This window comes from Elephantulus edwardii, unplaced genomic scaffold, assembly GCF_000299155.1.
Source record: "Elephantulus edwardii isolate Elephantulus edwardi_28Jun2011 unplaced genomic scaffold, EleEdw1.0 scaffold00074, whole genome shotgun sequence".
Taxonomy (NCBI): domain Eukaryota; kingdom Metazoa; phylum Chordata; class Mammalia; order Macroscelidea; family Macroscelididae; genus Elephantulus; species Elephantulus edwardii.
In genome coordinates, this window is record NW_006399824.1 from 6,580,223 (window position 1) to 6,597,500 (window position 17,278).

The 17,278-nt window shown below is 37.8% G+C and overlaps 1 protein-coding gene across 1 annotated transcript in view; it reads left to right on the top strand.

Annotated features, from left to right (window-relative positions):
• CTNNA3 (catenin (cadherin-associated protein), alpha 3) overlaps positions 1-17,278 on the top strand; it is a 2,453,748-nt gene that overhangs the window by 176,159 nt on the left and 2,260,311 nt on the right. Inside the window, exon 4 of the mRNA XM_006889022.1 lies at positions 9,585-9,751. Coding sequence (XP_006889084.1) covers positions 9,585-9,751 — 167 coding nt within the window. The remainder of the gene's footprint in view (positions 1-9,584; positions 9,752-17,278) is intronic.

Sequence of the window (17,278 nt, forward strand, 5' to 3'; positions counted from 1 at the left end):
GAGTCAAAAATTAAAAGCAATAATATTCCAAGTAGAGGTTCTAACAGTGGCACAAATCAAGTTACAGAGGGAAGGTAGTTCTTAAAATAAAAGGCTTATTGACTAGTACTTTGTCTATTATAGTATAAAGGTTAGGAACCACAAGATGTAAAGGCTCAACTGTGTCATTTATTTTTCTTAAGTCCTGGACCACATTCCATCTACTACTGGGTTGTTTTACAGCTCTGAAGTCCACACGAAAGGCAGAGGTGAAGTAAGGAACTCTGCTTATGAGGTTTTCCATCAATTCCAACAACTAAGAAATAGTGAGAAGAGTTGGGACCTCAGAAGGCTTTTAGGACCAAACAATAGGTTCTTGTGTCCAGGAGAAAATGACTATACTTACCAGTAATGTTAATGCTCACCCACAGCTCTTCTGCAAGGATCTGAATTGTTGAAGTGTCCTTCTTTGTTTCCAGGTGGGAGCTGGGGCCTGTCAGTCCTGTCAGCCACGAGGACCTGATGTGGGCCGCCCTTGGCGAAGTGTCCTTCAGATCCACAGTTAAAGCAAATGAGTGGGAGCGTCCTCTTTACTCCCTTGCCTATCTGTGGCTCTCATCTGTGACACTGTCTACTGAAGTGGCCCAGCTTTCCACAGTGGAAGCAATTCTGACCTCCTTTATTAACTTTGGGTGGCACTGTTTATGAGTAAGACTTCCTTTTCCTGACACAGGCCCTAAACTGGCAGCAATACCTGCTCCAATAATTTTGACCACTCTCTGGTCTTTCCTCTTCCCTCTAGATCCCAGTTGTTAAAAGAGAGATTCCCCATATTTTGTGGAGCAGCTGGTAAATTTGGACTGCATACCTTTGTATTGGCCATGCAATTCCTTATCATGAAGCCACCAAAGCTTCTTTCTTCACACACACACACACACACACACACACACACGAGGTTGCTTGATGAGTAGATATTTTTATTTGTACCTTTTTGAGAAATTTCTATATTGCTTGCCATAGTGGTTGTGCCTTTTTATAATTCTATCAGCAGTGTATAAGAATTGCAATATCCTCTCAACCACACTAGTATTTTTTTTTCTTTGTTTGGACATTGCTATTTTACAGGAGTCAGATAGGGTTATAAGCTTTTACTTACTCTTTCTTATTTGAAAATACTTTATTTCTCTTTCTTGTCATACTATTCTGCACAGGAGTTCCAGTGCAATATTACATAACTGCAGCAATGTGCCTCCTTCTCCCCACCCCCATTCCTATTCTCAAGTGGAATACTTTTAACCTACCTATGTTGCCTGCTCGTTTGGTACGTATGCCTTTAATTATGTAAGGCATTTCCCCTCTTGGAATATTTTTCTAAATTGTACTTATTTCGTTTTTGTTTAGAAATGTTGTTAGATGCTCTTGGGTCAACTAAGGCTCATAGCAACCCTATGAACAACCAAGCTGAACCTTGCCCTATCCTGTACATCCTCACAATCACTGCTATGCTTCAATCTATTGCCACAGCCTCTGTGTCAATCCATCTTGTTGTGGGGCTTCCTCTCTTTCTCTGACCCTGTTTGGTTTTGAGATGACAATACTGTAGTTGTCCAGCTGACTGGGAATTTCCAACATCTTTGATCATTGTTTTTGCTCATATTTTACCTCTGATTGGTGTTTTGTCTAATTCTTCATCTATTCATTTGAATGCTCTGGTTTCAGAATTACCATCTGAATCTGTTACACACTTTGGTCTTTTCTATATAAGGATGATGTGATGTATCTGACTAAGCTGCCATCTTGGTCTGTCTTGTAAAACAATACGTATTTGTTGAATAAATATTTGTTGAATTTATTTGAGGAGCTCTGGAATATAGTGTGTAATATTTTGAGAAGCTCTGGCAGCCTAATGGTAAGGAGTTAAGCTACCAACACAAAGGTATGTAGCTCAAAACCACTAGCTGCTTCATGGGAGAGAGATGGACAATCTCCTTGTACATTATTAACTGTCTCTGAAAACCTGCTGGAGGGTCAGCTATCACTTTGTTCCATCTTGGTGGCACACAACAACTGAATGATCTAGAACATTAACTGCATTGGTTTTATTCGCCACAACACCCTTTGTCTCAGAATAGTGCCTACTCTATTACATATATTCAGTACAGTGAGTGTATACTACTGTTTAAACAGGAGAAATTGGTACATAGGACCACAGGGCCATGAGTGTATTTCTGGAAGGGCCAGAGGGAGTAAGACTAGCACAGCCCCTCACTGCCCTAGAGCAGAAAGCAGGTAAAGACCCCATAGCCTGGTCCCATGGTGCCTCTATAGCCACAGCAGCAGCAAAGAGGGTTTGTTTATTCATTGCTGACTCACAGACTCAGTTATAGCCCCAACAATCAGGCATATTAGGGAAGAAAGTTGAAGAGTAAGGAACACAAAGAATACCTTCCAGTCAATGCAAATCCAAGTTTTGTTTTTTTGTTTGTTTGTTTCTTTTTTTTTGCAAATCCAAGTTTTAACCCAACAGTCTCAAGGCACAATTCCTCAATTAGTTCAGGCTCTGGTTTCAGTTCAGCTGTTAAATCCAAATCATCTAGCAAGATTTGCCTCAGAGCAGTTATAAGTTAGTTTCTTCTTCAAATATCTGGCAAAAACAACCAAACTTTCAACTATGGCCAGCACAAATGCAAAAAACCTCAGATTACACCTTGCCATCATTTCTCCATAGTAGTGCCACAATCTCTACCACCAGGGTCTTGCTCTCACTAGGTCTTGCCACCATAAACCTTGCTCATTTAAAGTCTTGCTACCCAATGTGGGAAGCACTCTTTCTCTTATCTTAATTTCACAGCTGTTGATAAATTGCAAAAACCATGCTGATGTGAAAGTCCATGTGTCTATAGTTAAGGTAGTTGGAGATCATAGGTAGCTGTGTTGTTGTTGTTATGTGCTGTTGCGTCGCTTGTGACTCATAGCGACCCTATGAACAACAGTCCTAAACTCTGCTGTGTCCTGTGCCAGTTGCACTGTCTTCGATACACTCATCCAGAGTACCCTAGTCACTGAATCAATCCACTTCATAGAGGGCCTTCCCCTCCTGCGCTGTCCCTCTACCCTACTAAGCATGATGTCCCTCTCCAAGGACTGGTCCTTCCTTACAACATGTCCAAAGTATGTTAGATGGAGCCTCAGAATCCTTGCCTCCAGGGAGCCACCTGGTTTAACCCTTTCCAGGATGAGTCTGTTTTCCAAGCATTCCAATAGCTAACTGTAATGGCTAAGAAAAGCCAACTTTTAGGCTAGCACCACAACTACTGAGTGAATATATCAATAACTAAACCAAACTTATTGTCATTGAATAGCCCATAGGTACTGTGGTAAATAGGATGAAGGGAACTTTGATGGCTTACTATAAAGAAGTTGAACTACCAACCCAAAAGCATATTGTGCTGATTCCTCAGTTGTTCCACAGGAGAAAGATAGCATTCTCCTTCTATGTGATGCCTCTGAAAGTCCCTGAAAGATCAGCTATGAGTCATTTCTGATTTGAGGGTACACAACAACTGAAAAGTCAGTAGTTCAAATTTTCCAGCTGCTTCATGGGAAAAAGATAGTATCTTTCTATAAAATATTTACAGCCTCTGAAACCCAATAGAAGTTTAACTATGAGTCAGAATTGACTCAATGGCAGTGGGTTTTGTTTAGTTATTTACATATTCAGTCAATGGTGTACATTCATTGTGTTGAATTTATGCAACAGAGTAGGCACTATTCCAAGCTTAGAGGTACTGTGGTGAACAGAACCAATGGAATTCTTCTTCTCCAGCAGAATCACAGGCTTTGATATAAGTAATGATAATAGATTATGAGGAAGATTATGATAGGGAAGCATAATAGTGTTACCAAGAAGGAGCTTGCCTTACTAGTAATAATCAATGGCTTCCCAGAGGAAGTGTTCAAATTGAGACCAGAATTATGTGATGAAAGCAGTGAAAAAGGTCTGAGAGTGTTGGAAGGCCAAGTAATGGGAAATTTACCTACTGTACTTTTATTAATACATTTAACAGTTATTTTTCACCTTGCAGCAGTACTACCTGGATGACTCTTCATGGCATTTTCTTAAGAGACAGTTTAATAATTGTTTAAATAATTTTTCCTGAATATGGATCTTTAGCTAGTTGTTCAACAGGGTAAAACTTTTAAAGTAAAGAAAACTTAACTTTAATACATATATATTTTGTTTTAGTATGCAAACTCAAAATTAATATTCTAAAAAGACTTCTGTAATTTCCTAATTCAGAATCACAACAAGAAAAATATAATGTTAATATGATCTATAAATATTAGATCAGTTAATATTTCATAATTTCTTACAATTCTAACTTACAGAAAAGGATGTAACTGGTCTTAGACTTTTATAGGAAGCACTGGTGGCCTAGTGCTGGTAACAAGTTGATCTGTCAATCCTAGAGCATGCGATTTGAATCCACCAGTTGCTGCACAGGAGAAAGATGGGAATTCTCTTCCCATGCAATTTAAAGTATCTGAAAACCTTTTGAAGTTTATAAATCAATTCCAAATCATTGGCACACAACAACATTTGAAATTTCCTTAAAAATAATAACTAATAGGCATCTTTGGGTGGCACAAATGGTTGAGCACTTGGAAGTTATTAAAAAAAGCTAGTATAAATCTATGCAGAGGTGCTTTGGAAGAAAGCTTCTATAAGGATGGAAACGATAACCCTTGGAAACTATGCAACAGTTCTGCTCTCATGAGGTCTCTGTGAATCAGAATCCCCTCCACAGTAAGTAACTGGTCAATTGGAGTTAGAAGTCAATAGAATGTAACTTTAGGCAAGCCTTTGAAAGGCTAACAATACTGGCTAATCAAGTGTTTACTAAGTGTCAAACACTGTCTTTAGTGAGCCCTCATAAACACATATTGTTGTTATGTGCCATCAAGTTGGAATTGACTCTTAGGTGACCCTCAGTGGGTTTTCAGACGTTTTTTATTATATGGGACAATATTGCTCATTTTTCTCCTGTGTGGAAGCCATTGACAATACATCTCCTTTCCCAGTAGACCACCAGACCTCCCTTCATAGGAATATGTTATTGTTGCTGTGTGTCATTGAGTTGCCTGCGACCATATGTACAGCAGCTCTGAATTCTTCCTTGTCCTGAGCCAGTCTCACTAATTCTGACACACCAAAACCATTGCCCAGTTACTGTATCAATACATCTAATCCGAGGTCTTGCTTTCCTGCACTGTCCCTCCACCCTACAAGCAAAATGTCCTTCTCCAAGGACCGGTCTCTCCTGTCCACGTGCCCAAAGTGTGTGAGACAGAGCTCCAAAATTCTAGCTTCCAAGGAGAAACTTGGTTTCACTCTAAGAGAGACCTATTTGTTTTCTTGTTGGTCCGTTCAAGACTTCTTCAGCACCACAATGCAAAGGCATCAATTCTTGTGTCATCCTTAGTCATTGTCTAGTTCTCTGAAGTATAACAAGTAATTGTGAAGACCATGATCCTGTGAACAACAGATTTGAACTTTGCCTCTTTCCTAAAACATCCTTAAGATCTTTCTAAAAACATACAAATATTGTTATTATTACCTATGGCTTCACTAACAGATGAAGAAAAGGAGTCATAAAGAGTTTAAGTGACATGTTCAGGGTCAGATAGATTGCAGAAGTATGGTGATAATCATTGTTACATTGTCTCCTGGTCATCTATATTCTAATGTGAGCAAAGAATATATAGAAATTGAAAGGAACAGATTGTAAAAAGTTATTATAACAGTTTGTTAAAAGGATTTTTCTGAATGTTGTTTGTTGTTGTTGTGTGCTGTCAAGTTGCCTATGACTCATAGTGACCCTATGTACAACAGCCCTAAATCCTGCTCTATCCTGTACCAATCTTATTGTCTCTGAAACATCTACCCTCATTTCCCTAGTCATTGAGTCAATCCATTTCATTGAGGGTTTTCCTCACTTGTGCTGTCCCTCCATCCTCCCAAGCATAATATCCCTCTCCAAGGACTGGTCCCTCCTTGTAACATGTCCTAAATATGTCAGATGAAGCTTCAGAATCCTCACCTCCAAGGAGCAATCTGGTTTCACCCTCTCTAGGGTGAACCTATTTGTTCTCCTAGCAGTCCATGGTATATTCAGTACTCTTCCCCAACACCTCAGCTCAAAGGCATTAATTCTCCTCTGTCATCCCTATTCATTGTCTATTCATCCCTATTCATTCTGACACATAGCAAATAATTGCAAAGACTGTGGCCTGGATCAGGTGCACCTTAGTCTTTAGACCAACATCGTTGCTCTTCAGTACTTTGGAGAGTTCTCTGATAGCAGACTTTCAAATGCAATTTGTCTTTTAATTTCCTGGCTGCTAGTACAAAGAGTGTTGATTGTGGAGCCAAACAAATGGAAGCTGTTAACAATCTCAGTCTCTTCACCATCTATCATGATACTGCCAATAAGCCTAGTGGTGAGAATCTTTGTTCCAACTATTCATACGCAAGCTGAAGCTAAGGAAAATTAAGTAAAATCCATGGGAACCAAAATTTGACCTTGAGTCTATCCCACCTGAATTTCAAAACCATCTCAGGAATAGGTTTGAGGCCTTGAACATTAATGAGTAAAGACCAGCTGAAGTGTGAGAGGATATCAAGAATATCATCCAGGAAGAATGCAGGGATTCATTAGAAAGACAGAGGAGGAAGAAAAGACCAAGATGGATGTCAGAAGAGACTCTGAATCTTGCACTAGAGTGCCAAGAATCCAAAGCAAAGGAAAGAAATCAAGATATTAAGGAGCTGACAGAGGATTTCAAAGGGCAGCATGGGAAGACAAAGTAAAGTACTATAATGAAATGTGCAAAGAGCTGGAGTCAGAAAATCAAAGGGGCCGAACTTGCTCAGTGTTTCTTAAGCTGAAGGAACTGAAGAACAAATTCAAGCCTTGTGTGGCAATACTTAAGGATGCTTTGGGCAAAATATTAAATGATCTAGGAAGCATTAAAAGAAGATTGAAAAAGTATACAGAGTCACTGTACCAAAAGGAGTTTGCTGATACAGAAGAATTTCATGAAACAATGTATGGGCAAGAGCCTGTGGTGATGAAGGAAGACATTAAAGCTGCTCTGAAAGAATTAGCATAAAACAAGTCCTCAGGAATTGACCACATACAAATTGACATATGTCAACAAACAGATGCTGCCCTGAATGTACTCACCAACTTGGGTTAAGAAATCTGGAGGACAACCACCTGGCCAACTGACTGGAAGATATCTACTATTTGTCCCCATTCTGAAGAAAGGTGACCCAACAGAATGTGGAAATTATCAAAGAATATTATTAATATCACATGCAAGCAAGATTCTGCTGAAAATTATCCAAAATGACTGGAACAGCATATAAACAAAGAACTGCCAGAAGTACAGGCTGGGTTTAGAAGAGGCCATGGTAGTAGGAATAGTATAGCTAATGTTAGATGGATCTTGGTTGAAAGCAGAGAATATCAGAGAAATGTCTGTCTATTTTTCATTGACTATACAAAGGCATTTGACTGTGTAGATCCCAGCAAACTGTGGCTAACTTTGAGACGAATGGGATTCCCAGAACATTTGATTGTGCTTATGAGAAACCTACGTTTGCACCAGGAGGCAGCGATCAGAACACAGCAAGGAAACACTGCATGTATCAGATTTGAGAAGGGTGTGCACCAGGGATGTGTCCTATCTCCATACCTTTTAAATCTATATGCAGAAAAGATTACCCTAGAGGCTAAGCTCTATGAGGAGAAATGTGGCATCAGGATTGAAGGAAGACTCATCAACAATCTCTGTTATATAGATGATACAACCTTGCATAACTGAGGGGACCTGAAGGACTTGCTGCAGAAGATCAAGGACTGTAGCCTTAAACATGGATTGAAGCTCAACATCAAGAAACCAAAGATTTCTCTGTATATTATCTTATAGATTTATATTTTCCATTTATAATATGCACAGTAGCTGTGTATGTTAAAATTAGTAGAATATCAGTTATAAAAAATGCAGAGTCAACATTGTTCCAGATGTTTGATTTGCTGTTTAACTGAAACAGAAACAGTCCCTTCTGGTTACCAACATCAATAGTCCCTCTTTTGTTCAGTTAGCTCACTCCTTTACATCCCTTAGGCTCAGTGGTTCACTAGAAGGTCTCCCAGAGATTCAGACTCATCAGAGTAATGATTTACTTGGCCACTGTAGGTATGCAGGCTGGTTTTGCACAGACTGGTGATCATTGTAGACTATCAGTTGTAGTGTAGATCGAAAGCAGGTATCCCAAAGCTAGCATTTAGCTCTTACTGTCTTTTATAAGTCTCTAGAAGGGTGGGGCTTGTATCCCACCCTAATCCTTAATACAACAAATACTTGAACACATAATAAACAGTAGCTGGCAAAGACATTTTGAACAATAAACCTTTGACATGACAGGAACTTTATATGTGCTTTCTTATGATGTTTCAAATACCTATTTATCTGCCTGTCTATATCACATACAGTCTTGGAAAATTCAATACAAACACACAAAAGCTGAATATTAGATATTTTTATGGGATTAGTATGAGATTTAGGGAGCTCTACTCGCTTAGTGGCAAGAAGCTGTGCTGTAATCCTGAAGGCCATGGTTCGAGACCAACAGCTGCTCCCAGGGAAGGATAGGCAATCAATCGTTTGATTAATTGTCTCAGAAAACTCGCCGGAGGGTCTACTATGGGTCGGTTCTGACTCGACATTACACAACAACAACAGCAACAGTATGAGTTTGTGGTTTTTTTCTCTGTGACCATTGGCATTGTAAACTTTTTTGAGAAATGTTTTTATAACAAAACATGTTTTGATTAAAAAAATCCAGATCACAGTGACTATAGTAATTCTGTAACAATTATGTAAGGGGGCGATAGAAATTTATTTTTATACCCTTCTGGAGTGTGAACTTTGAAAAAGAAATGAGTATACACTAATTTTGTAGCAGAATATATTTTAAAGGAAAACGGAAAATAGTGGACATTTCTCTTATGTTCTATGAAATGTTTCTGTGACTCAACATAGGGTACATTTTTTATGTTCCTGATTTAGGATCAATCTGCCTATGTCAAATATTATCAGAGATATGTTGTCATAAAGTTTAAAGGCTGAATCTTTTCTAGCAACCATTGAATTGGAAAGAAACTCAATGAAGATTTACTTTATTTCTATAAACAGAATTGTTTCCGACTGAAGTCTTAGTAATGAACTCTTTTATGACAAATGAGTCAACCAGTACAGAAATTGACAGCAATTTTACTAGATGTTGTTAGTCAGTTGAGCACAATTTTCTTGCAGGAAGATAGCCTTATGCTTCTTACATTGCAGATCATTTATCAAAAACAAATGTCATTATGAAATTGCATTATTGATTAAGAGGTGATATTCTTGTGCAACTGACAGTATTTTAATATTATGCTTGGTCACTGACTATGCTTGGAATTAGGTGGGCTGGTAAATGTTGACATAACCATACACAAAACATGCAGTGTAACTTATTTGGGGATTGTGTTTTTCAGGTGAAGCTCTGAAAATATCAGCTGAGAGATTTACAGATGACCCCTGTTACCTCCCGAAAAGGGAGGCTGTGGTGCAAGCTGCCCGTGCCTTGCTGGCTGCAGTCACTAGACTCCTTGTCCTTGCAGACATGATTGATGTCATGTATCTCTTGCAGCACGTGTCAGCTGTAAGTAAAAGATGACTTCATTTACCTTGGCATTGTTCTCACTTCTAATTCCATTCTCTGAACCTGGCATCAATCTTAGTGAATCCTGATTTCATCCTCATTACTTAACATCACCTACCAGAAGCTTAGTGGACTGGATTATAAAGACTAATGTGTGCTTTGTTAGAACTAAGCCAGAAGTTAGTTCAAAAGCCAGTGGTAAACTGAAAAGCAAGATGGTATACTAATAAGGAAATGGCTAAGGAGAAAGTTCTAGACTTTTGACCATCTAAATTCTTTTTTTATACTAGTTTATTTACAAAATTCAAATACATTGTTTTTCACACCAGATCCTTCCCATTTTTCTCATTCCCCCTATCAAATTGTATGACCTTATGATTAATCCCCCCCTCAAATGCCACACCTCCTCACCTATCTGCTTCTACCCTCTGCCCCACTTGGATACTCACATTCATTCTACAGTGATGGTTTCATACAGTTTTGTTTTTGTGCGCCTGAATTAGTTCACGCAGCATAATGCTCTTTAGTCCCTCTTAAGTTAGGTGTTAATTATACTGGTTTACATATAAAGTTCATGAAGATCATATACATTGTTTTTCACACTGTACCTTTTCACTCTCCGTTACCAATCCTTCCCTCCATCCATCAAATTGTGTGACCCTATATTTAAGCACTCCTCTTCTTGGATCCTCATGCATGCTCTACAATAAGGGTCCTATACAATATTTGTCTTTATGAGACATCTTATGCTCTATGTGATTTTAATGTCTTATGGTAAAAATATATCTATATATGACTTATCTTCTTTTTTGAAATTTTTCTTGTATTTATTTCCAAATTTTAAATTATTTGAAAAATAAGTTTTTTTAAAACCTAAGACACTGGGAATTTTTTTCCTACTTTGTAAAGGGATGCTACTTTGTCAGCTCCTCTTGTCTAAGATAAACAGTTTATTTGTAGGTGCTCTATTATATCTGTAATAATCTGTATTAAAAATATATACATTTTTAGACATTAAAATCAAGAGGATAAAGAAGAAAAAAACATAAAATTGGAAGCTGAACACCTTGCTTGAACATATTGTTGTTGTTGTTATGTGCTGTCGAGTCGCTTGCAACTCATATTGACCCTATGTACAACATCCCTAAACTGTGCTCTGTCCTGCGCCAATCGCACCATCTCTGACACTCCCATCCAGATTATCCCAGTCACTGAATCAATCCACCTCATAGAGGGCCTTCCCCTTGTGTGCTGTCCCTCCACCCTCCCAAGTATGATGTCCTTCTCCAAGGACTGGTCTCTCCTCACAACATGTCCAAAGTATGTTAGACAGAGCCTCAGAATCCTTGCCTCCAAGGAGCCACCCGGTTTAACCCTTTCTAGGACAAATCTGTTTGTTTTCCTAGCAGTCCATGGTATTCTCAATACTCTTCTCCAGCACCACAGCTCAAAGTCATTAATTCTCCTTCTATCCTCCTTGATCATTGTCCAACTCTCTGATGCATAACAAGTGATTGCAAAACCCATGGGCTGTATCAGATGCACCTTAGTCTCCAGAGAGATGCCATTGCTCTTCAGTACTTTGGAGAGGTCCCTAACAGCAGACTGAGTGGCTTCTAAAAGAAATAAAAGATGAAATGAAGGAATTTCTTGAAACAACAATGAAAACACAACTTACTAAAACCTCTGGGAAATAGCCAAAGCAATAATTAGAGGTCAATTTATAGCAATGGGCAAATACATTAAAAGACAGGAAAAAATGACCATTGACTCTCTAACCCAACATCTCCAACAAATTGAAAAAGAATAGCAAGAAAATCTGATGTTGTTGTTGTTATGTGCCATCGAGTCGCTTGCGACTCATAGTGACCCTATGTACAACAGCCCTAAACTCAGCTCTGTCCTGTGCCAATCGCACCGTCTCTGACACTCCCATCCCAATTATCCGTCACTTAATCAATTCACCTCATAGAGGGCCTTCCTCTCCTGCGCTGTCCCTCCACCCTCCCAAGCATGATGTCCCTCTCCAAGGACTGGTCTCTCCTCACAACATGTCCAAAGTATGTTAGACGGAGCCTCAGAATCCTTGCCTCCAAGGAGCCACCCGGTTTAACCCTTTCCAGGACAAATCTGTTTGTTTTCCTAGCAGTCCATGGTATTCTCAATACTCTTCTCCAGATACTCTCAAAAAATTATAAATATATATATATATTAGGGCAGAAAGAAATGAAATAGCAAATAGAAAAAGACAATTGAAACTATCAACAAAACCAGGAGTTGGTTCTTCGAAATGGTCAATAAAATTGACAAACCACTAGCAAAAGTAACAAAAGAAAAGAAGGAAGAAACACAAACAATCTGAATAAGAGATGACACGAACAATGTCACAACGGAACCAACTAAAATAAAAAAGTTAACAATGAAATACTGTGAAAAACTAACTCAGACAAATATGAAAACCTAGAAGAAGTGGACAAATACTTAGAAAATCACAACCTACCTAAACCGACACAAACCGAAATTAAACACGTGAACAGACCCATTATAAAAGAAGAAATTGAAAAAGGTAATACACTTCCAACCAAAAAAAACCCTGGGCCAGATGGTTTTACAAATGAATTTTATCAATCATTCAGAGAAGAACTGTCATAAATTCTACATAAATATTTCATAAAATAGAAAAGATGGAATTCTCCCAGACTCATTATACAAAGCAAGAATATCCTTGATACCAAAACCAGGTAAAGACACCACCAAAATAGGAAACTATAGGCTCTCTCTCTCTCTCTCTCACGAACATCAATGCAAAAATTCTAAATAAAATCCTGGCCAATAGAATCCAATGATACATAAAAAAAAATAATAAAATAATTTACCATGACCAAGTGGGATTAATAATAGGTATGTAAGAATGGTTCAACATAAGAAAAACTATCAGTGTAATTAATCACATTAACAAAGCAAAGAACAAGAACCACATGATCCTATCAGTTGATGCAGAAAAGGCCTTTGACAAAATCCAATACCCTTTCCTGATTAAAACACTCAACAAAATAGGAATAGAAGGGAATTTCCTCAACCGAGTAAAAAGTATATACGCAAATCTGAGAGCCAATGTTGTTTTCAATCAAGAGAGATTAAACACATTCCCCTTGAGAACAGGAACCAGGCAAGGATTCCCACTATTGCCTCTCCTATTCAATTTTGTATTAGAAGTCTTAGCAATAGCAATAAGATAAGAGAAGGAAATAAGAGGTAGCCAAATTTGCAATGTGAAGGTAAAGTTATCTCTCTATGCAGATGATATGATAGTATACTTAGAAAACCCTAAAGATTTAATAAGAAAACTACTGGACATAGTTGACCAATTTAGCAAAGTGGCAGGATACAAGATCAACATACAAAAATCAATTGGACTTCTCTATAATGACAAAAATAATATAGAGCTAAAACTAAGAAAAACAATACCCATCATGATATGAAATAACTGGGAGTAAATCTACCTAGAAAAACAAAAGATCTATTAAAAGAAAATTACAAAACATTACTACAAGAAACCAAAAGAGACCTGGAGAAATGGAAGAATATACCTTACTCATGGACAAGAAGACTCAATATTGTGAAAATGACAATCCTACCAAAGGCAATCTACACGTTCAATGCAATCCCAATACAAATGCAATCCCAATTCCATTCTTCAATGAGATGGAAAAGGCAATCTCCTCATTTGGAATGGAAAGAGACCCTGAATAAGCAAAATACTCCTTAAAAAGAGAAACAAGGTAAGAGGCATCTCACTTCCTGATTTCAAATCCCACTACCCTGCTGTGGTGGTCAAGACAGCGTGGCAGTGGTATAACAACAGACCCATAGATCAATGGAATAGAGTTGAGTACCCAGAAATCAGCCTATCTACCTATGGTCAACTGATTTTGACAAAGAGATGAAATCAGTTAAGTGGGGAAATTGCAGCCTTTCTTTAAAAATTTGTTTTATTTTATATTGAGTGAACTGGGACAGAATTTTAAAAATTTCATTTTATTACTTTTAATGAACATTTACAAAGATTTTGGATTTCCATTCATTTATTGTTGCATTTTTTCCTTGCCTACCCCCCCCCCCAGTTTGCTCTTCTCTTTGAAAAGTAAAAGAAAAATTCCTTCATTGGTATACAATCACCCCCCACCCCCCGTTCACTCCACTATGCAACCTTCATTCTGGACTCTTGTCATAACCATAATACCAAATCATATATCGCTTTTAAACGGTTCTCTTCCTCATCTCTTTTAATGCAGCATACATAATTTATCCGATTTTTCTCAGAATGACAGCCTTTTAAACAAATTGTGTTGGCAAGATTAGAGAAATATCTGCAGAAAACTCAAACAAGACCCACACCTCACACCATACACAAAACCCAACTCAAAGTGGATTAAGGATCTAGAACTAAAATCAAGGACTATAAACTTCATTAGAGGCCGAAATTATAGGCAGACAGGCATTTATTATGACTGGCAAAAGCCTCTAGGAAGGCATTCCATGTAGACTGAAAGTTGAGTAAAGCTTCAGTCATTTACACAGAAGAAAAGAACAACATCAGGTGGAATAGGTTTTGCAAATATCCTAGGAAGGAGAGAGCTTGCAATTTGAATAATTCTAAGAAACAATTGATCGTTTCAGAGATTTGGAATGAATTTCTGAACAATAGTGGTATTTATTAATTCACACTACAGGATATGCTTCTGGGTTGATATTCAGGAATTTTCCAGTATCATCAGGATTGCAGGTTTTGTCCATTTTAGACTTCACAGTAAAGTTGCCATCATAAGATGATCATCAAAATCAACTGGTGTAATGTGCTTTGTCCTTGACACCCAGCAGTCTTAAGCAATCCCCTTGTACTTCTCATTGACGTAAACAATTAAATAATCTCTGAAACACCACTAACCAAGAAGATAAAAATTATCATATTTTAACTTAACTCTGTGCATTATAGGTCATATAGCCCTGGTGTACAAGTTGCCGTACAGCTGTAACTTGTGGTTGCTGTGAGGCTGAACACCGTGACACTGATGTGTCAAATGCGTTAATAGCTGGTTACCTAATGCAGACAGTATGGGGTGGAGCTCCCCAATTAAAACATGCTTGGAAGGAGGAGTGGCATCTACTTCCATAATAGCTTGCCTCCGGAAACCCTATGAACCTGGAGAGAGGATGAAAGACACCCAAGCGTCGAGGACTCTCTTTCATAGGGTCGCTGTGAGTCCCCTGTGACTCGACAGCACTTAACAACAACACCAGAGAAAAGCTTGGAAGAACCCTAGAAGCACTAATCCACAACATGAACAGTCTTCCAAGCATCCTAAAAAACCTACAACCAGGAGAGGATAAAATAGATGAAAGGGATCTTCTAAGAATCAAACCCCTTAATTCTTAGAAGAATCCACAAACTTCTCCAATAGGGTAAAAAGGGAATCCACAGACTGGAAAAAAAAATTGGTAAAGATATGTCTCATAAGGGACTTATATCTAGAACTTTTAGAATACTTGAGCACCACAACAAGATAAAAATAAACAATCGAATTGCAAAATGGGCACAGGATATGTACAGACACTTCACCAAAGAAGACATTCAGATGACAAAGAAACACATGAAGAAATGCTTAAAATCCCTAGCTCTAAGAGAGATATAAATCAAAACAACTATGAGATTATCATTTTACCCTAGTAAGAATAGCAAAATTCAACAAAGCAGCAAACAACAAATGCTGGTGAGGTTGTGGAGAAACTGGAACCCACTGTTGGTGAGAGTGTAAAATGATGTAACTACTATGGAAGGCAGTATGACGGTTTCTCAAAAAGTTGCAAATAGAAATACCATTTGACCCAGCAATTCCACTACTGGGAATATACCCTAAAGAAACCAGAACTGTCATCCAAGTGCACACCCAGAACTGCACACCCATGTTTATTGTTGCCTTATTCACAATAGCAAAGAGTTGGAAATAACCCAAGTGTCCATTCACAAATGAATGGATAGAGAAGCTGTTGTATATTCACACAATGGAATATTATGCAGCACTGAAAAACAAAGAACTCATGAAATATTATACAAAATGGGTGACCATGGAGGACATTATGCTGAGTGAAATTTCTCAGTCACAAAAGGAAAAATAGCATAATGCCACTGTTAAAGCAGGACTGACATGGGGGTTGGGGAAAAACTAAGAGAAGAGGAGATAAATAATGTACATGGCATTGAAATAGATGAGGGAGAGAACTGATTAAAGGAATATATGATTAGGTATTATTGGTATCACAAGACTCCAGAATAAGAGTTGCATAGTAAAATGATCTGGGGTGGGGGTGGGAGGACTATATAACAACTAAAGAACTTTTTTTCCATAGGAAAAAAGCAATCAGGGCAGGGGGAGGACAGGCAGGGAGGAAAATGTGCAACAATGAAGGATTGGAAACTTGATAAACTTTCTTTAAAATCTCAGTTAAAAATTATCCATTGATTTAATATGAGTCAATACTCATCTACTTCTCTTTTATCTACATAGTTAGGTTCTAAAGACCAAGTTATATGAAAATTAATGTGTAATAATGGAGATGGCCACATCAAATAGCAAAATGGAGGGTGACTGTTACTGGAGCAGTGCTTCATTGCATCATTACATAACTGTCAAATTACATCATTATATGACTGCCAGTTTCTGCCATTATCTAATTGTAAAGTCACTGAGAATCAGGGCCCAGCCAAGTTAACACACGTTTTAACCTTCACAGTCAGTGTTATTCTTGCCTTACACGTTGGAATTAATTTCTGTCAGATATACTTTGTTAATGTCCAAAATAGCTGCATAGTAGATAGTGGTGTTTTTGTCGTTGTTTTTGTTTTTTTTTAATGTTGTAGCAAATGGGAAATATTGGATAACAACATAATTGATAAGTGGGAAGTATGTGTACATTCACCAAAAGATTATAAAGGCTGGAAGCTATCTAGTGTGCTTTGTTTTGCTAGATAAATTCATTCAATACAAATTTATAGAAAGATAACTTCATTAAAACTTGAAAAAAACCACCCCTATTTATTTTGCTTAACCAAGTCATTAAGTTTACAAAAATAATCTGAAACGTTTGCGTTAGCTCCTACTTTAAATAGACCCCTTACCATGCTGTCCATAAATATACTTTTGTTTTCCTAAAGATACCTGGTGATTGTAATATTACCATTCCATTAAGCAAATGCCCTTCTTGATAAAATAATTTTCTCTAATTGCTAAGCTAAACCTACCTTTCTATCTTTTTATTCACTATTGCTTATTTTAAAAATGAAATACTTTTATATTCACCTTCTGATAGTTTTATGACTATAAACCCCTAATAATTGAGCTCTTTTTTCCCCCCAGTTAGAAAAAATACGAGGTTTACTGGTCTGATAGAGACTGAGGGAGCCTGCATTATTGAAGATCTTAGTCACCCTTCAAGCTGTGTCTCCTTTTTTTTTTTTTTTTTTTTTTA